Source organism: Strigops habroptila, chromosome 5, assembly GCF_004027225.2.
Source record: "Strigops habroptila isolate Jane chromosome 5, bStrHab1.2.pri, whole genome shotgun sequence".
In the NCBI taxonomy this organism is placed as follows: domain Eukaryota; kingdom Metazoa; phylum Chordata; class Aves; order Psittaciformes; family Psittacidae; genus Strigops; species Strigops habroptila.
Genome location: NC_044281.2, coordinates 61,151,369 through 61,176,516, shown reverse-complemented (window position 1 = coordinate 61,176,516; position 25,148 = coordinate 61,151,369). Strand labels below are relative to the sequence as shown.

At 60.9% G+C, this 25,148-nt stretch overlaps 3 protein-coding genes across 7 annotated transcripts in view; 1 reads left to right on the top strand and 2 right to left on the bottom strand.

Annotated features, from left to right (window-relative positions):
- PSD (pleckstrin and Sec7 domain containing) overlaps positions 1 to 1,866 on the top strand; it is a 46,298-nt gene extending 44,432 nt beyond the window's left edge. For all 3 annotated transcript variants that reach the window (XM_030488643.1, XM_030488640.1, XM_030488641.1), the window contains one exon: positions 16 to 1,866. In XM_030488643.1, the coding sequence (XP_030344503.1) occupies positions 16 to 255 (240 nt within the window). In that variant the 3' untranslated portion in view covers positions 256 to 1,866. The remainder of the gene's footprint in view (positions 1 to 15) is intronic.
- Positions 1,867 to 2,008: 142 nt separating this feature from the next.
- NFKB2 (nuclear factor kappa B subunit 2) lies at positions 2,009 to 13,011 on the bottom strand. 3 transcript variants are annotated; one of them, XM_030488644.1, is made up of 26 exons: positions 12,925 to 13,011; positions 9,664 to 9,853; positions 9,429 to 9,507; positions 9,244 to 9,348; positions 8,695 to 8,739; positions 8,174 to 8,252; positions 7,680 to 7,720; positions 7,491 to 7,589; positions 7,102 to 7,253; positions 6,401 to 6,507; positions 6,121 to 6,279; positions 5,915 to 6,019; positions 5,687 to 5,772; positions 5,418 to 5,556; positions 5,219 to 5,338; positions 4,930 to 5,112; positions 4,629 to 4,770; positions 4,376 to 4,490; positions 3,994 to 4,201; positions 3,734 to 3,903; positions 3,474 to 3,576; positions 3,135 to 3,364; positions 2,864 to 2,933; positions 2,588 to 2,760; positions 2,399 to 2,510; positions 2,009 to 2,316 (listed from the first exon to the last, which is right to left on the bottom strand). In XM_030488644.1, exons 3-26 carry the CDS (start codon positions 9,492 to 9,494, stop codon positions 2,201 to 2,203), a joined length of 2,925 nt encoding a protein of 974 aa, XP_030344504.1. In that variant the 5' UTR covers positions 9,495 to 9,507; positions 9,664 to 9,853; positions 12,925 to 13,011; the 3' UTR covers positions 2,009 to 2,200. The 3 variants fall into 3 exon arrangements, with proteins under 3 accessions (XP_030344504.1, XP_030344506.1, XP_030344505.1); XM_030488646.1 differs by lacking the exons at positions 9,244 to 9,348; positions 9,429 to 9,507 and having other exon boundaries at positions 12,925 to 12,993; XM_030488645.1 differs by lacking the exons at positions 9,244 to 9,348; positions 9,664 to 9,853; positions 12,925 to 13,011 and having other exon boundaries at positions 9,429 to 9,613.
- Positions 13,012 to 13,257: 246 nt separating this feature from the next.
- Positions 13,258 to 22,350, bottom strand: TMEM150A (transmembrane protein 150A). The gene is made up of 7 exons (XM_030488639.1): positions 22,210 to 22,350; positions 20,369 to 20,416; positions 18,151 to 18,222; positions 17,924 to 17,991; positions 17,697 to 17,809; positions 16,553 to 16,745; positions 13,258 to 14,751 (listed from the first exon to the last, which is right to left on the bottom strand). The coding sequence occupies exons 1-7, from the start codon at positions 22,272 to 22,274 to the stop codon at positions 14,507 to 14,509; spliced, it is 804 nt and encodes a 267-aa protein (XP_030344499.1). The 5' UTR covers positions 22,275 to 22,350; the 3' UTR covers positions 13,258 to 14,506.
- Positions 22,351 to 25,148: the final 2,798 nt, after the last annotated feature.

Sequence of the window (25,148 nt, the reverse complement as noted above, 5' to 3'; positions counted from 1 at the left end):
GCACTGTGCCCCCAGAAATCCCGCTACGGCACCTACGCCATGCTGCTGCAGGCCAAGCTGAAGGCCGGCTCCGAGGACCTAGCAGCGTTTGAGTCCACACTCTTCGATGCAGCGGGTGGCGAGGATGATGGTCTGAAAAAGTCCCACTCCAGCCCCTCGCTCAACGTGGAGCCCTCCAGCACGGCCACCAAGGTGAAGCGCAACATCTCGGAGCGCACCGGCCGCCAGCCCCCCGGCCACCCCCAGAAGTCATAAGCGAGGGGCATCACCCGCCCACGCTGCAGCTCCGTTCCTGCCCCCCGGTGCCGGGGTGGAGGCCACGTGCCTGCCAAGATCCTGCATGAGCCATCCATCTGGGTTGCATGCCATGCAGGCACCAGCCATGCAGGGCCTCTGCCAGAGGTGGTGGCAGAGCAGGACGGTCCCTGGTCCTTGCTCGCGGGAGCTGCCCACACTGTCAGCCCCATCAGACTTGTTCCTGCCCCTCCTTGTCCTGTGCGTGGTTGCAGGACCTCATGCCGGTGACGGGGACCAACTGAAACCCACCCACTGGGCTCAATTCTTCAGTGGTTTAAAAAAAAAAAGAAGTCCAAAATGCAGCAAAACAAAGCCAGCGGCCGCTTCTCCTCCAGCTCCGTTGTGCCATGGGGGGCAGACAGGAGGGGGCCAGCTGTGGCCTGTCCTCTCTCCCGGGGCTGGTGGCCAGGGGCACCAGGGCGATGGCACCTGGCCCCCTCCCTGCCACCTCTGCACCCTCCCCGCTTTCTTACAACTTTTGAATGGTTTTTGTGATACAGTTTTGCACTTTTTAGTACCAGACTGAGCTGACCACCAGGGAGGGGTTTTTTTGGGGCTACTTTTGATGCTTTTTGGGACCTATTTAAAAAAGAAATAACAAAGCCACAAACCCAGCCATGTCCTGTAGGCACTGCATTCTGAGGGGCAGGTTTTTACACGGACTCAGGGGGAGGCCCAGCTCCCCGCTCTGCAGCAAGGTGAGCATGGGCTCCTGTGTGTGCTGCTGCCTGCTCCCCAGCCCTGCTTTGGCACCAGCAACCCTTTGGAGACAGCCCTGCAGTTGCTGGCAGCCTTGGGATGGCAGCGCCCATTGTTGCACTTGTGGCTGCATGGGAGGCTGATGCACCTGTGCTTCATGACCCCCTCACCCCCGGCAGCTGGACCAGCCCCATTTGCACCACCTGGGTGCGAGCATTATACCAGAGGCACACTGGGCAGCAGTGTAAGTACTCCCATTGGGGAGGTGACCCCTGAGGCCAGGGTTGACTTGAGGGTCCCCATGAGCCAGCTTTCCTTGTCATGATGCTCCTCCAATGCATGGCCAGGGACTCAGAGGCTGCCAGCAAAGCCTGGTCTGCAGCCCTGTGTGGTCCTCATGCTGCAGCAGCAGTGGTGCAGCCCCTCCCTTGGCCATGGGCTCCCTCCTTGCCAAGGCGAGGGGCATGCTGAGGCAGCCCCCAGCACCTCTGGGGCTGGAGAATGCTTGGCTGGAGCAAGGTGCTGCTGGCGGAGCATGGCCACAGGAGTGCCTGGGGTGGGCGGGGAGGGGTCTGGGGACAGTGGAAGGGCTGCGGGCAGGGGGCTGGCACACACACTGTTCTCAGCCACCCAGGACCCGGCTGGTTTCAGCACTGACTTTGCGAATGTGTCAAACTTTTTATTCTGCTCTTTTAAGTCTATTGCAAAAAAATAAAAATTAAAAAAACAAACAAAAAAAAAAAAGGGAAAGAAAAAATAAAGAAAAAAAAAAAGGAAAAAAATCCACCCTTGCCCCAGGAGGCTTTGGTGGGGGAGAAAAACCTTTGTACAGCTTCTTCTCTCAGTTACGGAAGTAAAACTCGCTCTTCACTTCTTGTGTGCGCTGTGGTTTCTCCTCCACGGCTGGGGACAGCCCCAGCATGGAGAGATGGTGAGGAGGCAGCCTCCTTGCTGCCAGGGGGTTAGTGCCCATGGGCTCAGGGCCGGGGCTGGAGCGAGGGAGGGCACAGGCTAATGGAAACAGTGTCCCTTTATTCAGAAGAGGGACCATTAAATAAGAGCAGAGAGGGGCAGGAGCCAGCTGTGTCCTGAGCCGGCTGTGTTCTGTCCCCTGAGTCCAGGCAAGTCCAGAAGGCACTTGTGTAGGCACGGCAAGGTAGAGGGCAATGTGAGCCCCCGGGTGGGTGCAGGGGCTGCTGGCCCCTCAGTGCACCTGTGGCTGCTGGCTGTGGGGCAGCTCGCCTCCTGGCTTCAGGGCCAGTGCGGGTGCCTGTTCCTCCTCCACCGACTCACTGCCATAGGCACTGTCTTCCTTCAGCTCTGCAAAACAAGCCCCAGGTGCTGTCAGCAATGGGGAGTCAGGGGGCAGCAGGGACCACCTCCAGCCCCTCACTCCCCTTACCTGTGCTTTGCAACTTCTCCAGCGCCTCGGTTTTGTGGAGCATCCTCACGGCTTTGCGGAGCCCCATGGAGTCCAGCGCCTCCAGCAGCCCCCCCAGGCTGCCCCCCGCCAGCTGCAGAAAGAGGGCACTGAGTGGGGCCAGTGGCCAGACAGACAGGAGGGACGGGGGCACCCTGGCCAGGCACTGACCTCATAGCTGCGCAGGAGGCTGACGCTGGGTGATGGAGTGTCCTTGTAGGTCTCCACCAGGCTGCAGAGCCCCAGGCGCTTGGCCAGCTCGATCCAATCTGACCCGCTGCAGTCCTGGTTCAGCAGCTGCTCCAGCCCCTGCAATGCCTCACTGTCCAGGGACAGGACCTTCCCTGTGCGGGAGAGGTTCCTCCATCACAGGCTGCCCATCCTCACTGCCAGGCGGGTGCTGCCCTGCGCAGGCACAGTGCTTTTGGGGGCAGAGGGGCTGCTCACCTGGCTGGGGGGCAGTGGGCAGCTCTGCCTTGGGGCCCTGCTGGGAGGCCTGCAGCAGGATCTCCCGCACCTGCAGACAGACGGATGTCAGCATCCCCCAACACACCAACCAACCCCCTCTCGCCTCCCCACAGCTCTCTCCAGGACATGGAAAGGCACTCACATCGTCCCAGGAGCACCTCTTTGTGCTCTGCCCCATTTGTGCTTTGGCCCCACAGAAAGGCTCCCGCGGGTTTGTCACACTGTGCCACACACTGTGTCTCACACACACCTTCTGGCTCCGAGTGAGGTCCAGGGGCGCGTGGCAGCGGCGCAGTCTGTGCCCTGCCTGCCCATGACCCTGCACAGGGGGCTCGGGGTTGGAGCTGTGCTCCACGGCTGGGGGCAGCTCCCCCAGCTCCATGGCCTGCTCCTGCTCCTCGGAGTCAGCGTCTGTGTCGCTGCTGGCCTCTGATGAGGACGGGCTCACAGGCTCGTCGTTCTCACACAGCACGTCCGCCCCTGTCAGGGAAGGGTGGACTGAGCCCCCAACAGGGGAGGTCGGCCCAGGGGTCTGCCCTGTGCCTGGGCACCCACCGGTGAAGGGACAGGAGTGGGGGCAGCGCCTTACCAGCTTTGAGGAGCAGCTTGGTGAGGGTGGGCGAGCCCAGGCCAGCAGCCAGGTGCAGGGGGGTATTCCCGGCAAAAGTCCGTCTGTTGACATCTGCTCCCAGCTACGGAGAGAGGTGCAAGGTTCTGAGCATGGGCTGCCTGGGTGCTGCCCCCCACCGCCTGTGTCAGCCCAAGATCACAGGGGATGCCCCCCCACTTCTGCCAGGGCCCTGCAGGAAGCTGCAGTTCATCCCCATCCACAGCCCACCAGACCCATACCTTCTTCACCAGGTGGGTGGCCATGTTGAGGTTCTCCATCTCCACAGCCAGGTGCAGAGGGGTCCTCCCACCCTGCCTCTCCACCGCGTTCACATCCGCTCCCTTCCTGACCAGCAAGTCCAGGCAGGCCAGACTCTTTGCCTTCACAGCCAAGTGCACAGGCAGGAGGCCTGCAACAGGGGCAGAGGCTCAGCAGCTCCCCAGCTGAGCCCTCGACAGCACCGCTAGGCTCCTGCCCATCATCTCAAAGCCCCACTCACCATGGAAATTGGGCAGATGGAGCAGGTAAGGGGCAGCCGAGCCCAGGTGGGCCAGCAGTGTCCTCAGCACCTCCTCATTGCCAGCCTGGAGTGCCAAGTGCAGCAGGGAATTGCCGTAGCGGTCCAGCAAGGTGGGGTCAGCATGGGCTTGCAGCAGGAGCTGGACCACTTGGGGCTGCTTGGTGATGACTGCCAGATGCAGTGGCGTCTGTAGGACAGCAGCACACCCTCAGCATCGCTCGCAAGAGGAGCCGAGTCCTGCACAGAGGTCCTCACCACTGTGCTCAGCCCTGCAGCCTCCCTTCAGTGAGAGCACCAGCAGAACAGGGTGAAACAGGAGTGAGCCCCAGGTAGAGAACCAGCTGCTCTGGGAAACACATACCTGCTGCAGGTTGTTGGAGATGTTGATGATACCCAGGCTCGGGATGCTAACAACAACCTCGATCAGCTGCTTGATCACAGCTGTCTGCTCATGGATAATAGCAAGGTGCAAAGGCCTGCAGAGAGAGGAGGATGGCCTCTGGCTCAGCTCCATGCTTCTCCAGGTCCTTCCCGCCACCTCCCACAGCCCCCATAATGGCTCTATTGGCCAACAAGGCTCCAACACTGTCTCCCCAAATTCCTTATGTACTCACGTGTCTCCGTTCTCATCCTGTGATGCAGCCAGGTGCCTCTGGACTGCCAGCAGCACACGGGGGTCAGCGGTGACCGAGTAGTCGAGCAGGGCATGGGCATTGCGACGGGCCAGTGCCAGCATCCACAGCTGGCAGAGCTGGGCTGGGGGGCAAAGCAGGACAAGGACATCACCTCCAGGAGCAGCATCCCCATCCACCCTCCTGCATCACCCCTGGGCATGGAGGAAAGTGATGTCCCTGACCATGCCGCCTCTCCTAAGTGCTGTCCCCCAGCCCTCACTCCACCCCAGCCTCCTCCTACCGTGCTTCTGCAGCTCCTTGCAGTACGTGCTCTCCGCAGGCGCCTGCCCGTTGCTACCAGGCCCCTCCGCCTCGGGGCCCTTCATTTGCACACCCCCCTGGTAGCCCCCCACGGGGTGGGGGCCAGGTGAGTAGATGCTGTTGTAGGCCAGCCCCGGGGAGTAGGGGAAGCTGAGGTTCCCACCTGTGGAGCAAGGGGAAGGGTGGGTGAGGCCGGAGAGGAGCAGGGAGCCCTCAGAGCTGGTCCACAGCCACCCAAGCAGGGAGAGGGAAGAGGTGTCCCCACTCACCTCCTCCAGAGCCGAAGCCCCCGGCCCCACCACCGGCACCTCCCATGTGTGAGCCCCCACCAAAGTGCTGGGGAAACTGAGGCAGGACTTTCTTGCGCTTCCTCTCCACTTCTTCCTTATCTGTGGGGAGAAAGGGGCAGCGGGGTGAGGGGCAGCCCCGGCGGTAGGGGGCATGCCGGCCTGCCTGGGGGGCGCTCACCTTCCACCACGGGGTAGTAGGTGAACTGCTTGGAGTCACTCACGTCCCCTCCCCGCTTCCGCTTCAGCTGCAGGAAGACGGTGACTGGACGGTCGATCTTGGGCTTGTGGTAGGGGGGTGTGCGGAAGACAATGGCGTACTGTGGGCAGGACAGACAGACATGGGGTCCTGCTCCTCCCCGCAGCCGAGGATGGGGCTCCCCCACCCCACAGGGCACAGGGATGTCCTGCCCTGGGGAACGGCAGGACATCCCCCTGCCTTCCCTGTACCTGCTTGTGCACATCAGTGGGGGAGAAGTCTCCAAAAGCCTGCCAGCCATTCTCATCATCCTCATAGAAACGCACCTCAATGTCATCTGGGGAGAGAAGAGGTGCTGGCACACTCATCTCCCCACCTGGCCAGGCTCTGAGGACATGGACCCCTGGCCGCTCAAGGGCCCTGGATCTCTCCTGCCATGGCCCCTTTGAAAGGTTTCAGCTGGGGGGAATGGCTTTTACCTTTCTGAACTTTATCACACAGCAAGTAGACCTCGTCCCCACCCCGCACGGAGCCTGCTGTCTTATCCATCCGTGAGATCTTCAGGTTGGAAGCTCCTGGGGACTCTGCAGTGCAAGAGGAAGCATTGGGAGCCGCTTTTGCAGACAGAGCATCCTTCATTACCCTGTCCTGCCCAGTCCCCTCCCCAGCCTGGCCCCACGCTCACTGCTGTCATGGATGGGGTCTGAGATGACAGGCTGGAGGGCCAGCGTGAAGTTCCCGCTGCTGTCGCGGAGGTAGGCGGTGAAGCGCAAACGCACGATGCTCAGGTCCATCACCTTCTTCAGCTCCTTTGCCTCTAGCTCAATTTCACGCAGCTCTGCTTCTGCCGGGGCAGGGGAAGATGCCCTCAGGCTAAGCAAGGGGATGGGGCTCCATGTCCCCCCCAGCCCCATGCTAAGCCCAGCTGTCACTCCCAGGCGCTGAGTCCCACTGAATGCCCTTACCCGTCAGCATATGGCTCCTGTTGCGCATCTTCTGCTGCTTCAGCTTTTCCTTCATGATCTCCATCATATTCTTCTTGGTGACATGGAGCACTCCCAGGTTGCTGAACCTGGAGAAGAAGAGGGATCTCACTGGGATCTGGGAGTGCCAGGGCTGGCACACACAGGCTCCCACAGCCAGGAAGGAGCTGAGCAAAGCACAGAGTACTGCTGCTTGGGCAGCAGGGGATCAATGTGTGCAGGGCATAAGAGGAGCAACCACAAAGGAGAAGAAAGGAGCCCAGGAAGGAGGTGTCTGGGGAACTCTGGGTTCCCACAGGTGACAAGTCCAAAGAGGAGGACCAGGAAGGCTGGAGGCCAAAGGGATGCAAACAGGATGAGGCTGTCAGCAGCTAGGGCTAGATTTGTAAGAGCAACTGCAGCAGCTGCTGAATAACCCCGCGATGCAGACTGGCTACAGCAAAGCTGGGGAGCTGCAACCCCGAGGACAGAACCCCACAGCAAGCTGCACATGCTGGACCCAGGGCTCTGCAAAATGTCCAGGGAACAGAGTTGTACTGATGACCCTGTCTAAACCCACTCCTGCCCCCATCCAGCAAACCCAGCTATATGCACTAAACCTCTTCTTCTCCCCAGCAGCAAGCTGCGACCAGCCCCCAAACCCTCATAGGCAAGAGGCTACCCCCGGTCTCCCTCAGACATACTGAGCTGTCATGTCCTTGGGTCCCACAATCGCGACGCAGTTGCCGGCCTCATTGCACTGCTTGCCCACCAGGCTGTGGGCATGCACACGGGGAGGGTCGCTGTGCGTCACCAGGTCCACCTCGATCCGGGCCATCCCCATGTAGTTGCATATCTGCAAGGAGAAAGGAGATAGGAGTCAGGTACAACACCCCAGGAGCCTGCAAACCCCTCTCTGCTACTCATCACCAGGGCCACCACTCCTCCTCCTGCAGCCCTCCCATCCCTCCAGTGCCATGAGACACACAGAGCTTAATATACATATCCTGTCCTTCCTTCAAGGGACCCTCCCGGTGCCTGTGCACACCAAATGAAGATTCTGCCCTTGTCCCCCACCCAGGGCAGTGCTCACCTTAACAGTGGGATAGGTCTTGCGCCCCTTCTCGCTGGATGCTCCCGGCAGCCCCCCATGGGATGGGCCCTCGCAGCCATATCGAAAACGGAACCCCCGCTGCAAAGGCAAAGAGGAGGTCAGCCAAGGGTGGCCCACGAGAGCAGAGGGTGACAGCTACACCTGCCCTTGCCTGGATGACATCCTTACCTGCTTTGGCTGCTCGATGATGACAAGGTAGGGACCTTCCACTGGAGGACAGAGAAAAGAGGCACCAGTGAAAAATACATGATAACCCAAGTCCATGCTCCCAGTAAGGATGCTGGAGGTATGGAGATAGTGTGGAAGGTTAGGTGACCCCTGTCTTTTCCATGGGGGTCCTCAGAGCCCCCAGCCCCTGTGCTGTCATAGCCCAGCCGGGAGCATCAGGCAGAGCAGCAGGGCCAAAGGATGCTCTGGCACTTGAGGAGCACCTGAGGACCCATCACAGCCCAATCTCAAGTCCCTGGTAGGCTGAGCAGCAGGGCCAGACAAACAGACCCCATCCTGGTGGCACAGGGCAGGGATTCCCAGCCAGCCCACAGTGGGGCCAGCAGGGACACAGCCTGTGGTGCTGCTGGGAACTACGAGGTGTGAGTCAGCCTTCTGGAAAACCCCGCTGCAGCCGGGGACCCCTGGGAGGGCACAGCCAGAGGGGCCCTTACCTGTCTCCATCACGGGCTCTTTCTGCTCCATCATGTGGGAGCCGAAACTGAAGTCATCATAGTCAATCCCATCCAGGCACTGGGTGGCAGGAGGGAAGAAGAGTGAGATGAGTGTGTTGGGGCTGGAAATCCCAACCACCCTGTGGGGCAGGCACAGACCCCCATCTCCCACCCTGGAGGGGGGCCAGTCTGGCACAGACTCCCATTGCCCACCTTGGGGAGATGGGGGGGCAGGCACAGATCCCCCGTCCCTCCCGGAGAAGAGGAGTGGGCAGGTGCCAACCCCTCATTGCCCACCCCAGGGAGCACCAGCAGACCTCCTTTGCGCACCCTGGGGGCAGACACAGACCCCGCACCTCCCACCCCAGCGGCACCTGCAGACCCCCACCTTTGCTCACCCCGGGGCAGGCATAGTCGCCCCCCTCCCACCCCACCCGTGGGGTCGGGCACTACTCCAGCTCAGCCCCGCCGCCGGGGCCAGGCAGAGCCCTCCCGCCCTGGCCGGTGCGCGCCGCACTCACGGGCTGGAAGTGCTCGTCCATGTCTGCGCGGGGCCGGCCGCCGGCCTGCGGGGAGAGCGCGGGGTGAGCGGGGACCGGCGGCGGCAGGAAGGCACCGCCGCTCCGGAAAGTCCCTAGAAACCCCGCCGAGCCGGGAAATGACGGGACCGCGCGTCACCGCCCCGCCCCGCACGGCTGCGGCCCGGGCACGGCTCGGCTCGGCACGGCACCGGGCACGGCCGCTGCTGCGCCCGCGGCGGCTCCCCCGGCTGGGGGCGGTGGGACCGGCCGCTCCTCGCCGCCCGGAGTTTTGGGCTCCGGGCTCTCTGCGGGCCGGAAATCTCGGTGCCCGCCCGCCTCGCCCGAAGGTCCCGAGTTTCCCCCCCGGGAGGACGGAGGGGTTTGCCTCCTGCCGTCCCCAGCCGCCTGTCCCGCTTCGGGAGCCAGTCCCCGTTGCGCCCGTTCCCAACAAGACCTGCAGTGCAGCATGGCTGAAACCACCCGGACTGCGCCATAAAACCCGGCAGCAGCCCCTGGGGCCTCCCAGGTCCCTACATCGCATCATCTCACCTCCCGCACAGGGATGTCTCCTCCAAGCTGCCCTGGCCCCAAACAGGAGCGGCTGCCCCAAAGCCTGCCATCCTTCTCCCTGGCCGGGGGAAGCTCACCAGGGCTCTGCAGACCAAAGCCACTCCGTGGCAGCCCCTTGCCAGGCACCCACAGGAGTGCTTTCCCACTCCTCCAATTCCACTTACGTAGCAGCCCCTGCATCCTTCCCGCCGTGGCAGCCTGAGAGAGGCATTTGCCGTCGGTGTTCCCATTCCCTCTTTCCCGCTAGGAAACATCTGGTTTCAATGCGGGAGCGGCAGCTCCAGAGTCCCCCGTGGGAGCATCTCCTGCGACCCAGCGCCGCACGCTCCCCGCCGACACTGGCAAGGCACCGCCAGCAACAGGGCCCCTTCCCGACACCCACAGCACCCTCCTACTCACCGGGGAGGAAGAGGCTGGTCTCAGCAACCCATCCAGCCCCAGCATCGCGGCGGGGACTGCCAGCTACCACACAGGGGTCCCGCTGGGGTCAAGGTCTGCCTGACTGCGGGAAACCACCAGAGCTTCTAGCAAAGGGGCAGGATCAGAGCAAAGCCTCCAGGCACGTTTTCTTGATCCACATTTCTTCTCGCTAAGCGATGGAAAGAAAAAAAAAGGAGAAAAACCCAAACTTATCTGACTCTGCAGTGCCCTCATACCATGAATTTCTGAATCAGTGGTTGCTACAGGTCCCGCTTAGGGGATTTTGGGTGTGTGGGAGAAGAGGGGAAGGAAGGGGATTGTTCAACCCGTGCGTGACTCATATTCTTCAGAAGCTGAAAAGAGCCTTTTCAAGGAGATTTTCCAGTCACTCAAGTCCTCCAAAGGGGCTGCCCTGTGGCCCCAGGCCTGAGGTTTTCCCCAGCTGGCCTGCCACCTGAGCCCAGCCGAGCTCTGGGATGCACCCCAGCCTGCCTGCAGGATGCAGCCCAGACAGCAGTGCAGACTGGGACATGGGATCAGAGTGACCTGCAGGTGCAGCAGGAGTGCAAGGAGGGTGCAGATCCAGCACTACAAAATGAGGTGGGACCTTCCTCCTACAGTTCTGCAGGGGCTTCTGAAACCCTGGGAACAGGGGACACAACCCCACTGGCCTGTGGGAAGCAGCACGGACAGCCTGCTGTCAGGATCCCACAGGGCATCCTGCCTGGGCAGCCTCAGCCTGCACCAACAGCCAGCCACCTCACTTGCTGGCACAGATTTCCCAGGGAGGTGAAGGAGGGGACAAACATCCTTCCTCAGTGTGCTGGGAACAGCCAGCTCAATCCCTACGCACTGAGCCTGGCTCGGGGAGCACAGGACCAAAGATGCTGGAGAACAACACTGTGCCCCTTGAGCAGAACAGATCCCCTTCTCCAGCGCCATCAGCCTCATCCCCTCTAGAGGGGTTTTCACAGCTCACTCATTGCTGCCCTGGACACTTCCACTTGTTGCAGCAAACAGCATGACTAAGGAATGTCATGGGGTCACATCTGCATCTCCCCAGCTGCGCAACTCTGGCTCACTCGGGAGCCACATGCCTGCACACTTGCACAGTGCATGTTAGAGGAAGCCCACCTTGCTCATCAAGCAGAGCTGGAACATCACTGCCTGCTTCCTTGTTCCTGGAAGAGTAACCTCAGGCAATGTCAGACTTTTACTCTCAAGATTAAGTCCTGCCTCCTGTGCCAAGCAGTCGTGCCCTTCAGGCCCCCAGGCCCCTGGGTTTCCCCTAGGAGTGTAGTACAGTTGGCTTTTATTCCACACACACCCCAGAGGAGGACCCATCTTCCCCTCCTGCCATCAGCAGCATCCCCTGCTCTGTGGTACCCAGTGCGTCTGGCCTGGACCCTGGGCTTGTACATACACTGCAGCCCCCCTTTGCTGGGCTAATTCCTCCCTATCTTCAGACCTTCCCAGGGCTTAGGAAGGATTTCCTGGCATTGCTGGGAATAGGGGGAAAGAGCAGCAACCCGACTGCAGTGCACTGCCCAGAGCAGCACCAGCTCCCTGCCCCAGAGCGCAGCACTGCCATGGCACCCTTTCTGGATGGCGCAGCCTGCCTATGCCAGCCAGACTGCCTCAATTAAAGGCCAGCTGGCGGCAAGCAGCGTGAGTTAAAGCTGTTCTTCCATGCCTGCAGCTCCTTGAACGTGACCTAGTAATGCAGGTGCTATTTTCTTTCCTCCCGTGACAGCTGGCTGACTTGCAGAGCCGATGCCCTGTGGGCAGGAGGGAAATGTCCGACTGTCTGTCTGCAGCAGGAGTGTTTAGCAGCCATGGGAAAGGGCGATCCAGGAGGCAGCAGGAGCATGGCTCTGCTCTGAACCTCCCTGGCATACAGCTGACATGTTCCAGCCACCCAGCTGGCTGCTCCTCTGACATACTATTCCCTGCACGTTTTGTTTCCCCTGGGGCCTGCTAATGCCTGCAAACGATGCCCCTAAATACCTGACCTTGCTTTCTGCACAAATCCTGTGCTCTGCTCCATCCCAGGAGTCCCAACAGCTACTGGCAAGCGTCTGGCAAGAGGCTGCTGAGTTCCTCTCGCACAGTGTACACCAGAACTTTGTTCTCAGACCCTTCCTGGAAACCGAGTCCTTGACCTGCAAGTGTGGCAGAGAGAAATCCCCTCTCCCTGAAAGCTGTCCAAGCCTTCCCCTCCACGGTAGCCTGCCCTGGAGCACTGAAGCCATTTGTATCTCTCTGCATAAAATGCCTTTTATGCCTCCATGCATAAAATGCCTATTGTGGCTATCAAGTTGGTTTTGGCAAACCCCAGCCACCCACTGACCTGGTTTTCTCCTCTAGGGCCTGTAAATCAGCTGCTTTGCTGTTGTGTTATGAACCATCAGCTCCAGTTGTGTATCTGGGCGCCCTCAGAAAACCCTCTCGGCGTCTGCCAGGCGTTTGCTGTCTCACTCTCCCTGCTTTCCACCCTGCCCACGGTACCAGTACAGTGTCGGCGTTCGCGGCTCCCTTCTGGGGTAGAGGTATCTAAGCCTACGGGCGCGGATCTCTTCCCCTTGAGGCAGGCAGCAAGCCAGCCCCCTCAGGATCAGGCTGGGATCAGCGTGCAGAGGGAGAGCCGCAGGATGAGGCAGCATTCACCGGCAGCACGGGAACAGGAAAATAAGCAGCTTCCTCACCGGCAGGGAAACGGGTGTCAGCACCAGCGCTGGGAACTTGCTTTCTCCTCCCCACAAGAAGACAGCAGATGTCTTTTCAGCCTGCATTTCCCTAGCATCTCCTCTCCCAGCTAGCCCCGGAGCCAGCTGAGAGGCAGCCAGGGACCGACGCGGCTGCCATGGTGAGGGGGAGTACCGGAGGTGCCGGTCTGCCACTGCAGACCCCTCGGCAGGGGCGGGCGTGGACACTGAGGTTTTAAAGCCCAGTTTAAACCTCTCGGCCTCCCTTTCTGCTTGGAATCTGGATACATCTGTGCCCAGCACGCACATCCCAAGAGCTGGATGCAGCTGCATCAGTGCGCGGGAGGCTGCTGAGCACGACGGGCAGCCAGCGCAGCACCCAGGCTCAGCATCCCCCGGGCCCGGCGAGAGGACGCCTACTCTACCTACGGATGCCAGCAGCCCTGCCCGCTGCCTGGCAGGCCCAGGGCTCAGCCCGCTCATCCCGGGACCGGTACCCCATGGGCAGTGTCGTCGTCCCCCCCTACCCGCTTACCTTCAGCCCCAGCACCAGCGCGGCCTCCCGTCCCCGGCCGCGGCCCTGGGAAAGTCCCAGCCCGGCTCCGCCTCCCGGGGCTTCCCGGCGCCGGCTCCACCCCGGCGGGGACAGCAGCGGGAGGGGGGCCGGAGGACCCCCGATGGCACGGGACGTGCCGCTCCAGGCTGCTGCATCCCAGGTGGAACCGCTCGTCTTCCCCCTGCTCGACACTCACGGCCGTGCCCCGAGACCTACAGGACCCTTCATCCCCCATCCCTTTGGACCACGGCCCCAAAACGTCACCACCCCAGTCCTGTGCAGCAGGGAAGGACCGGCTGCCTATCCCTTGGCTGATTTTCACTTTTATTGTTGTAAATTCACTGTTCTCTCTTTATATATATATATTCTAAACATATATTAAAGTCATAAATGATCCTCTTTGAACTACATATACTGGTGGATTTATAGGCCGATTTTGAAAAGGTGGGCAAATCAGGAAGCCCAACCTGATCAATGTGCACAGCAGCAGCAAATGCCCCTTTCCAGGGACAAGGGAAAATTTATATATATATGTATGTGTGTATATATATATGTAGATCTATATACACACACTCAGTCCCCTGCCCAGGATGCCCCAGTCTGGGGCTGAGGCTGAGAGCAGGACGGGCTCTCACCAGGCAGGCGCGGGCCGGGCTGCGCGCTGTGGAAGGCACTGGAGGACGGATTTGGGAGTCCCAGCAAAACGGCGCACGAGCTTCCTCTGTGCCTACAGAAGTGCTTCCCCTTTCTGTGCCTGCACGCCCAGGGTGGGAGCGCTGGGAGGCCAGGGCTGGGGTGTGCAGGCTTCCCAATGGGACCGCTTAGGTTGGCAGCGCTATGCAGGGGAAATCCACTGCTCCGCAGGCACCGTGCTTGCAGGACGTTCCCAGCGTCACGGTAAATGCGGAGACCATTTCCCAACCTAGCTGACCGTCAGGGAGCATGGGAATGCTGTGGCCCAGGAGGTGAAACCTGCCTCAGCAATTTTCCAAGCTGAAAGAAATGTGGGAAAGCCACTGACTGGAAGCATGGAAGGGCCCGAGCAGTGACAGCCCTGGCTGGGAGGGCCAGCGTGGTCCAACCAGGGCTGCTGGTGTCATCCTGCAGCAGCACAAGGCACTACCCTTGCCTGGGGCAGGCACACTGGCACTGCCACCACCTCCTCAGAAAGGGAAAAGGCACTCTGGGTTTTTGGCTCCTCTGACAGTTGCAGCAGCCAGCTGGAAGGCTTGCTCTGCTGAATCTTAATCCTGTGGCCGTGGAGGAGGGAAGAACAGTGATTTCCCCCTCCCCAGCGCACGAGGCTTGCGTGGTGAAGGGAGGGCGAGTCCTTGTTCCCTCACATTCCTTACAGAAGTTGCCTTCGTATGACAGCCTCTGACAGCCCGACTCATACAGGCAACCCCAAAGGATCAGGGGCAGATCCTGGCTCTGCCGATAGCAGCACCGTGCTGGCATCCCCGCACCCCAGCCGCCAGGAACTGAGACACATTCAAGGCAAGGGAGTCACTGGAGGAGCCTGGTTTGGGGGCCCCTACAGTGAGCCTGCCTCCTGTGGAGGTCAGGCCATAGCCAGGCCCTCCGCGTGGCTGTGGATGTTGGCTGTGCTGGACACGCTGCTCTCCTCTTTGTAACTTTTGGGGGCCCGGCCGGCTTTCAGCAGGACCAGGAAGGTGTCTGTGGAGATGGCCCCAAACTCAAAGGCGAAAGTGCCATAGAAGACCAGGACATCGATGATGAACACCCACTCGCACAGGGCGGCCACATGCTGCAGCACGAAGCTCTCCTGAATGAAGAATACACCACCTGAGGGCATCCCCGTCAAGGAAAGCACAGCTAGACGTCAACCACCCCATGGAGGGCTATGTCCCACTGTCACTGTACACTGGGGTGGCTGTGAGCAGCCCCGCTCCTCAGGAAACACACCACCACTCCTAAACCCAAGAAAACCCACATGCTTCCTGCAGCACTGGAAGGTCCTTGGCACGGGTGAGCCAGTGGCACATGTGCCCAAACCAGCCTTGGTTTATCACGGGACTGATGCCAGGCAGGGATTTTCTTAAGAGGCCGGGGCAGGGGGAGCTCAGGGTGTAGACCGCAGGGCAAGCTGTGTGCCCACAGCCTCACGCTCCCCACAACCGTCACCTCTTCCTCAAATGAGGCTGACGCTCCCCATTCTCCTGCAGGATGCAGTTGAAGTCAATAAAACTCATAAGCCCTCCATCCCCTTGGCGAGGCGGTTTGGGCTGCTGCATCCCAGCCCTGCAGCGCCCGTGTCATCCTGCGCTGCCGGCTGGCTCACCGCAGATAGGGGCCTTTCCTCCAGGTCCTGCTGCTGCCAGAGTCTCTCTATGCTTCTCTCATCACCACTGGGTATCTCTAGGGAAACCCACTGCCAGAGCCACCATCGGTGAGTGGAGAAGGCAGGTACATCCCCCAGCCCTCCAGGTGAAGCCTCCAGCAGTACCCTGCCATCTGCCAGCGAGACCATGGCTTGGGAGAGCCCGAGAGACAGGGACCTGACCTGCACAGGGTAGATCCTTCTGCTCACTCCCCCAGTCCCACCAGGGGAGGTCCCAGCCGTTTCCCCACACAGCTCACTGCTTGCCCACTTCCATTCCCCAGAGCTTGCATAGCAGCATGGCCACAGCAGACAGGCACCAAGTGCCGTCTCCCTTGTCCTTACACGCCCTGCTGGTCCCTCCCAGCTGGCACCGCCCCGCAGCACTCCTGCCCTTCCCAGCTCCCTGCCTGCTTCCCATTCCGCCTGCCTGCTGCAGTGACAGAGCAGGACCTTCTAGCACATCCCACACCCACCTGCACCCCCCCAGGCTCTTGCACTGCTCGCCCTGGCCAGACCCCAGCCAGCCAGCCACTCTGGGACCTCTGGACACTGCATGCTTTTTCCCCTTCCTACCCAATAACCACCACCTTGTTTCCCAATTTATCCCTAACCTCAGTCCCAAATAAGCTGCTGGCTCCCCAGTGTGGTCCCATCCACACACTCGGGACCATTCTTTCAGCCCTGTTCCCCCTGCTGCCATGCCCTCCCTCCCTGGTGTGGTGCTTGCAGACCCCAGTGGCAGCCCCCCCAGCCCCACCTTGCCCCATGGGCAGGTTGGCTGGTGAGTGCCAGTGAGCCCTGGTGGGCAGAGGTGCTGCCACCTGCACAGAGCGCTTTTGTACTCGGTTTCAGCCATATCGGTAACTGAGATGGACTTTGCATTGCTGAGGGCTCAACATACCTTTGTCTCATTAAAAAATCCCCACAACAAACCAGCGCTTCCACTCTGCACAGTGCGAGGCTGCAGCAGTGGCTGGGCTGGGGTGCAGCAGCCAAGGCAGGGCTGGTTTACGTACCCCAACACCTTGAGAGATGCCCATCAGTGTCCCTTCCCCACCTCAGCCGCTGCACCGCCCTGATACAGCTGCTCCCCCGAGCTACACCCGCGCGAGCTGCACGCCCTCAGCCCCTGCCCAGCCCCTCTTCCACACCGTGCCTCACCGCCAGACCAAAGGATGGAGGATGTGGGGTGCATACCCCCCCTGAGGACCACCTTTAGCCAGTCCATCCCAGATCTCCTCCCCATACCCTTCAGAAGGATACTGAGGATGAGACTGAGGAAGGCCACAATGGTGAGGATGCTGCGTAAGTGGCCGGTCCAGTACTGCCCACAGGTTTTGGCCATGCGGTAGGTGAGGATGGACTGCAGGAGCAGGAACAGCATGCTGGTGGGAAAAGCCACCCCTGCCCCGATGTAGTGCAGCACCTTTGCGTGATCCACCTGCAGGGGAGAGACCTTCAGTGCCGGCACCCTCGTACGCTCCCCGGCACGGCATGGCTCTGCTCAGGGGGTGGTCTTATGCCCCCGCTGGGGTGCAGGCAGTGCCGATGGGCCATGGCAGCTCACCCTGTGCCCAGCTCCTGGCTGAGGAGCAGATTTGGACCCATTATCTGCTGCTGAGATCCTGAAGTGCTCCGTTTCTTTCATCAGGGGTGGTAGCTCCTGAGCACCTTGGGCCAACAGCTCTGCCGTGCCCAGGGGCATTGAACTGCCCTGTGCTGTCAGCAGCATCTGGGCCTGCCTGCACCCATCCTGGGGGTCACAGCCCTGCCTTCAGCAGAGCCGCTGAGCCACGGCTGCGGCACCAGGGGACTGGGGCCAGCGAAGCTTCTCCCGGGCGGCGACGCCGGCAGCAGCCTCCTGCCAAGTGGAAGGGCCCGGCCGCTGCAGGCAGAGGGCTGGCAGCTGCCGGGAGCCCGGTGCCTGGCAGTGCAGGCAGGGGGGAGCGCTGCTGCCAGGTCCTGGCTGCTCCGGACACCCTGTGAGCACAGGCTCTGCCTGGACAGTTTCCTGGCATCACCCCCGTAGCAGCAAACACCCACAGGAGCACGGATGGTCAGCGGGAGCACCGACAGCTTGGCCCAGTCTCCTCTGCCCAGCTGGCACATCCCTGCCTGCGCAAGGTCACGCGTCCATGGAGGGGACAGACCATGCAGAGGGGCTCAGATAAGGTTAAACCAAACCCACCAGCTTAATCCAGACCCAAAACTAGGAGTGCACAAAGAGGAATCCCAGTGCCTTGGGAAGCAGAGCGTCTGGAAGAGGTGAAGGAGTGCACGGATGGGACCAAAACAACTACCCCAAATCCTACACCGCTGAGTGCTGCCACTGCCCTCCTCCAGCCAAGGTCCCCTCCTGCCCCCCGAGGACCCCCGAGGCAATGCCTCACCTGGAAGTGAGGCCGACCATGATGAGGCCGACAGCACAGACCCAGCCGGTGGCGAGCCCCAGGGTGTTGAGGAGGGACGGCCCAAGGCACTCCAGGAGGTGGGCATAGCGCAGCAGCCCCACCAGGATGACTGTGGGAGGGAGACACAGCCCCATCACACACCACTGCCTGCACCCCCCACCTCCTGCCCCCCACCAGGCAGGGCACCCTGCTTCCAGCCCTGCTCCCGGCAGCAGGCACTTACCCATGAAGGAGCCCAGGCTGCAGATGAGGCTGAAGAAGCAGCTCTCGGGGGGCAAGGTGCCACACTTGCTGCAGAGACAAGGCAAGGCCCAGTGAGCCCTCAGCCAGGGGCACTGGGGTGCAGTGCTTGCTCCCCCCACCCAGAACATGCTCCTGGGTTGCCCCAGGGGCTCTCGGAGCAGCTCCAATCCCCAGCCAGCCCCATGATCCCACCCCGTGGCTGCTCACCTGACAAGGGGAATGTGGTCCAGTGTGCAGCAGGAGCTGGGGCTGTCCACGTCGCACGACTGGTTGTAATTCCTGCCAGGAGGAAAGGGATAGCTGGGGGAGACAAGCTGCTGCCTGGGACCCTCCTGCCCACAGCCCCTGCAAGGGCAGCAGTTGCTCCCCAGCAAGTGCAGCCTGACCCCAGGGATGTGCCTGCACCCCAGGGACAAGCCCCTCCAGGAAGTGCCCCACCGCCCAACAGGGTCCTTCAGGAACATCCTGCCTGGGTTTCCACAGGCTGCGCCCTGCCTGCTGGCTCTGGTGCCCACCCAGTGTCCCTCCCCACAAGGGAGAGGCCATGTGGGGCAGGAGCCGCACACCCTGCTGGGTGCATGGGCCGGGGTGCTGGGCTCAGGGGGTTCCTGCAGCCCCAGGCGGGAGCAGGAGCACCCCCGTGCCAGCCCCATCACACACATCCCGAGGTGGGAGCACGGGTGGAACCAGGCACACAGCCACCGACAGCTCCGGGCTTGCACAGGACATGGGATGGGACGGGGAACACCAGGCTGAGCGGTAAACAGCGCCCACAGCCACAAGCACTCTGGGGCAGTGCCACGCTGCCAGGGAGCGCGGGAGCTGCCTGAGGGGCTGGGCTCTGCTGCCCACAGCCACCGCAGAGCCCGGGAGTGCCTCCTGCAGCACAGACCCTGCAGGCGCGGGGAACCAGAGCCCTTACCACCCGAGACACCTTCCTGTACCACAGCTGCTGCCGCAACCAAATTCCCCCCACGGGGTACATGCCCCCTGCCCTCCCAGGACCTGGCACACACAGTGGGTTTCTGGACACCCCTTTGCTGCAGCATCATGCAGACAGCCGGCACCTCTGCCTGGCACAGCTGAGCGGGGCCCTCTCCCCACCCCGCAGGCAGGGAGCCCAAAGCCCTCTACCCACAATGACCCCTCAGACACCCCCTGCCCCACGGCAGGGACAGGACCGGGGGGGCAGCACTACCCTCCCCTGGCTCAGGCTGACCCTCTGTTGCTTCCAGCCGCCCAGCAAGCGTATGGTTAAACAGGCCTTTTTGGAAAGGTCCAGGCTGGGCTCTGGTGTTTTTTCAAGTCTCCTCATTTACTGGTGGCTTTGTTTTCCAACCACGAAACCCCGGCGAGGCGTGGAGCTCCGTGGTCTGCTCAAGGGCTGCTTTTGGGGCCATGTTTGGTTTGGGAGGGATTTTTTTGTTATTATTTTGTTTAAAGTAGGCAGCCTGAGGCCGGGAAGCATTATTCATCATTAAAGGCCGGCTGTGTGGCAGAGACAACCCGACACACACATTCTTCCCGGGGCAGAATAAGCCATCAGGCAGGAAATGGCAGCAGGTTCCCCCCCCCCGCCCCTTCTCCTTCAAACACTCCAGCAAGAATTAAACTAACATGGATTTTTCTGGGTAGATTTTTAAGGAGACACAACAAGCTGAATGCCCTGCAGAAGAAGCTGCCAGGAAAGCAAACAGTTGTGTTTTCCCCAGCCCTCGCCTCTCCCATGCCTCATCCCCCATCCCAGGGTGCCACAGGCAGCTCTGCCCATGGGGTGGCTGGGCTGTCCCGTCCCCCTGGCACAAACAGATTTGGCCTCACGCAAGCAAGCCTCAACCTTTCCCATGGAGACACATGGCTCTCTGTAATTTCCTGACCACTTACTTTCATACTTTCCCCGTGCTCTGTTTTTTCAATGGCCTCCTCATCCCCGCCTGGTCTGCAGCAGGGTTCACCGGAGCAGCCACAACCGCAGGCGAGGCTGGGCAGGGGAGGGATGGCAGCTCTGGGTAGCCCTGCTCAGCCCTGGCATCCTCATCGCTCTGCAAACGTGCGGTCCAACCCTGCCTGCAGCTAGTCCCCAGGTGGCTCTGCTTCCAAAAGCCGCTCACTTGCAGACAGGAGATGTGCCTTGGGGGTACTGCACCCCACCACTGTCACCACCATGACTGACAGGGGAGAAGGTGGCTCTGTGCTCCCGCTAAGACGACCTCTCTATCATTCCCAGCCTCCTCCTAGGGCCAGCCTGGCTCCCAACTCCCCTTTCAGTGTGCTGAAAGTGCAGGGGGGGCTTGGCTACCCAGTGGTCCAGCACAGCATAGCATGGTTCAAGTGGGACAGGTCTCTGGAGGAGACACGGCATTACAGGGTCTGTAACCAAGCTGGTCCGTGGAGAAGGGCCTTCAGACACTCCCCCAGTCCTTACCAGTTGTGGACAGGGCAGATGTGGTTGTTGGAGAGCGCCATGGCGTACCTGGGGGACAGACAACAACAGGGATTACCATGGCCACCTGCATTCCTGCTCCCAGCCAGCCCCAGAGCAGGGTAGCGGGGTACAAGCCCTTGCTGAGTGCCGGGGGCAGCACTCACGCTGTGGCACCTCCCAGCTTTATAAAGGAGGAAAAAGAAAAGCAAGTCCAGCTCCATCGAGCATTTCACTGCGGAGTCACCCTGCACCTGGGCCAGTGTAACGAGGGGTTCATGACACGCATCCCCCCCTCAGCTCCACGGGGGTCTTGGCCCATGGCCCCCCAGACAAGCAAGAAGCCCTCCCGCCTGGCAGCTGTTCAAATCGCTGCCGCCAGCGGCCGTAAACAGCTCAGGTTAAAAATAGGCCCCAACACCGGTAAGAAAACCCCTCTTGCACCAGAGCCAGCCACGAAACAGCCAGGCTGCGGAAAGGATCATCCCAGCAAAGCGGCGGCAGGGCAAAGAGCGGGAGCTGGAAGGACGCAAGGGGCAGCGTTGCCCACTCCAAGAGCCATCCACCAAGAGCACTGGCCCCCTGCAGACCCCTCACCCAGCAGCTTCCTAGCACAGGTCGCCCCCAGGTCCCTCTCCCAGTGCTCTGTGCCCTCCTGTGAGGGCAACAAGGCAAGTGAGGCATAGCTGGCACTGCCCTCCCACAGTGGGATGTGCTCCCACCCGCCTGGTCCCCCCTTCGTGGCTCCCACATCCCAGGCATGGCCAGCGGCACCCCGCGTGGCCCCACAACAAGCTTCTACATGCAACTGCCCAGCCTCACCCTGCCACTGTGCTGGCGAGCAATATCGCGTCCCCCAGGCAGCTGCAGGGCGTGTTTGGGGACAGAAGAAGGGCCCAAGAGCCCCTCTCCCAGGGCAGCTCTACTATCATAAGCAGCACCTCTCACCTGAGCTGCTCAGGGCTGGAGGGGCATCTGCCCCCCCAGGGTCACCCATGGGAGACAGACAGGGCTTTGTGAGGAGTCCAGAGGAAACACTTGGAGCATGAGTTCCCTGCACCCGGGTCAGCATTCGGCTTTGTTGTGAAGGAGGATAGAGGATACGACAGGGGGAATCTCTCAGAGGGACCTGCATGGTCTGGGGTGTGTTTGCTCCATCCTACACTCCAGAAAGTCCCATCAGCTATGCTGGGGCTCCCTGTGCCTTTAGGAAAAGGCCCTCATCCAGCACCCACCATCCCTGCAGTGGCACAGCGAGGGAGATGGTCTGGAGCAGGACAGCCCTATGTGAACAGCTGAGATCCCAGGGCCACAGCCCAGAGAAGGGACTAGCAGGGTGGCTAGCGAAGCTTACCCAGGTGACACAGCCTCTGCCCCCAGCACAAGGAACAAACATCCTCAGCCCTCCCATCTATCCGCCACATGGGATGGGTGCCCATGTACTGGTTACAGCCCTGGCACTGCAGGACATGGGCTGGTGGCATCGCTCCCATGGCCATTCCCGTGCCCCTGAAGCATCAGCTGCACTCACGCCTGGATGGCGGTTCGTGATCCTGTGGAGTGTCAGGGGTGCGAGGCCAGGGAGCCATATGCCAGCACCGCTGCAGGGGACAAAGGGCAGCTGTGGGGGTACAGGGAGGTGTGGGAGCGACCGAGCATGCAGAAGTACCCCAACATGATGTGGGCGCAGCGGTGCCCCGCAAGCACCCGCTCCACTGCATTCCACCCTGCACCATCTTCCATCCCGCCCGGCCTCAGCATCCTGCCCCGCAACATCCCGCCCCGCAGCCCGGCCGGCCAGCCGGGGCTCGGGGGCTGGCTGCGGGCCGTCCCGCGGCACTCACACGATCCACATGCCGGTGATGGTGAAGGCAGGCAGCATGATGGGCAGGATCCCCCAGGCCGGCATCCTGGGGCCGGGCACGCCCCGCCGGGCTAAGGGCGAGCGGGGGCACCGGGGGAGCCTCCCCGTTGCCTGCTGCTGCCGGGCCGCCGCCGGGCCGCACTCCTCATGGGCGGCCGGGGCCGGGCGCAGCGAGGTCCAGCCGCGCGGAGCCCAGCCCAGCCGTGCCGGGACAGCACAGGCCGGCCCCGCCCCGCGGGCAGCGCGGGTCCCGCTCGGCGGGCAGGGCCCGCCCCGTCCGGCGGGGAGCGGGCACGGGGACGGCCCGGCACGGCCCCGGGCGCCACGTGGCGGCCGGGCCGTCGGCCCGGGGGGGGTTCGCCCGCAGCCCCGGGCGGGCAGAGCTGGGGCGGGCGGCCCGAGCGCGGTGTGCTGTGCCCTGACCCCCGCGGGGCACAGCCGGGTGCAGGGACACGCTCCCGCTCGGCACCGCCCCGCAGCAAACAGCCCTTCCTGGAGCTGCAGCCCCGAGCAGCCTTTGCCGGGGTTGATTCGGACAGCAGGAGCTGGCTGCAGGGCGCTGGGGACAACCCTCAGCCGATGCTCCTCTGCCCTGTGCCTGTGTCCAGGAGGGTGGAGGATGCTGCAGCAAGTGTGGCCCAAAGGGCACTCAGTGCTGGGGTGAGGCAGGAGGTAACAGCCGGGCACAGAAGACCTTGCTCAGTCCCCTCTTCTTCCTCCTGGGAAGAGGGTTAACATGGGCTCAGCCTTCCCTCCCGAGGACAAAGCTCAGTTTGCTCCCTTGTCTCCCCTGACCTTGTGCCCCCACTAAATGGCTAAGAGGCACCCCAGCTGCCTCATACACCGCAAGCCACTACCCGCCTGTGCCATCCCAACCGGGCTAGCCTGACCTCTCCCTTCCCTGACGCTTTCTACGAATGGCTCAATAAGGGGTATATTTAGCAGCCACCCACCAACCCTGCTGCCCAGAGAAATTTTTACGTGGAAAACTTGGGAAGAGGAAGCACGACTGCTCCAGCAAGGCCACAGCAGCACCACTCCCCTATCAGTAACTCGGCAACAAGCCATCCTCCCACCGGTGGCTGCTTGCAGGCTTGCTTCCAGATCCCAAAACATCCGGTGTAGCCATGGCCCCGGAGCAGCTGCTGCTCAAGAAGCCTGCGCCTTTCCACTGCCTCCCGCCCGGCAACAGCACCGGCCCTGGTCTGCACGGGAGAGCCCCTCTGGCTGCCCACCGCCTCACCGGGGCCGGGGTTATGCAACCGGAGGAGTAATATTGCACACTGGGACTTGTAGTCTCGGGGGATTTCATCTTTCTCTGCACTGAATCACACTGCAGGCAGCCTCCTCTCCGGCACCCGGTCTCTCCTTGCTGTCCAGCACATCAGTTCCCCAACCTTTTGCTGCAGGAGTTGCGCTCTAGAACTTTGCTCCCAGCCAGCTGTGCTCCCAGAGCTGCTCCTGCACTTCTGCCTGCTGGCGGACATGGAGGCGAGCCTTCCCTTTCCCGGCAGCCACCCTGCCGCGGGGACAGGCGGCGTTGGGAGCGCTGCGGGGCTGCACAGGGGCCAGCAGTGCCCCTGCCGCCGCCTCCAGCAACCTTAGCAGGGCCCAGGTCGTGCCTGGGCCAGGGGCGAGGAGAACAAACCCCGGCGGCTGCCTCCCGCGCAGGGCGGGGTGAAGGAGCAGGGCACCGAGCTGTGGGGATCCTTCAGGCCTTGTAACAGAGGAGGGCAACAGCTGGCAGTTGTAGGAGTGAGGGTAACTGCCGAAAACATGCTTCACAGGGATCTTCCTTACAGATCAGGTCTTCTGAGTATGCTCAGATTCAATTTAATAATTGAATCTAAAAGCAGCTTTGTTTCACAAGTTTCAATGCCAAATTTACTTTAAAGCTAGGGCTTATCTTTCCATAGGGTTTTCTCCCACTAGGAAGCTTCACACCAATGAGGAAAACACCAGCTCCACAGTAGCACATCCTACTAACACATGCTAAATGCCAATACTTATTTCTATTCTGTTTCAGCGGTGGAAGAGTTATTGATGTAAATAGGAACAGAAGAGGTACGTAAAATCCAAAGTACAGTGATGTCTGTCCAACCTCCTCTGGAAAACAGTGAGTCAGACCCATAAAAATGGGACAGAAGTCCAAACCTAGAAAAAGTATATTCTGGGACAAACCTGAAGGCCAGTGTTGAGAATACTGCCCCTCCCCAACAGCGCTGGCAGTATGACTGTCTTTTACGTAATTTAAGTTACATAGTTCAAGAGTCTTACTGATAAAAATATGTATCATGGCACATGGTACCTGTCAGCTGATTCGTATCTCCCTCCCGTTCAAACACTTGCCCTGCTATTTTTTCTTGGTAACACATGAAACCTCATTATTGCAAAATCCAAACAATGTTCAAAGATATTTTTTGGTTTTCCAGTCCATTTCTATTTACAGTCTAGTGAAAACTGTTTAAAGTGCAATTCTGTCTTTTCAGTCAACATTCTTTCCATTCCAGTCCCGCTTCCTGCAGTTTCCTCGGGTGGCTTTTGCTTTGCACTGCAATTGTCTGAATTAAGAGGCAATGCTCTCAGTAGAAACTGGGTTTGCAAACACAGTTTAAAACACAGCATCCCTCAAACAACTATCTGAAGGCAGCAGGAAAAACTTCACTTCAAGAAGCTGAAGGATCATCCAGGGATCAGAGGGCAGTAGTGCTGACATCAAGGCACTTGCCAATTAAACAATGGTTTACAAAGAGTTAATCATCTAAAGGTTTCAGTGAGTATTTTGGAGGCAGCTCAGAAAAACAGAGCTGTAAATAGGAGTGAAGGCTCAGAAATACAAGGCAGAGAGGTGGGCTGGATACAGAAGGGCCATGGGCAGCACAGTGATTCAAATACTGGAATTAAGACATGTAAGGGCTG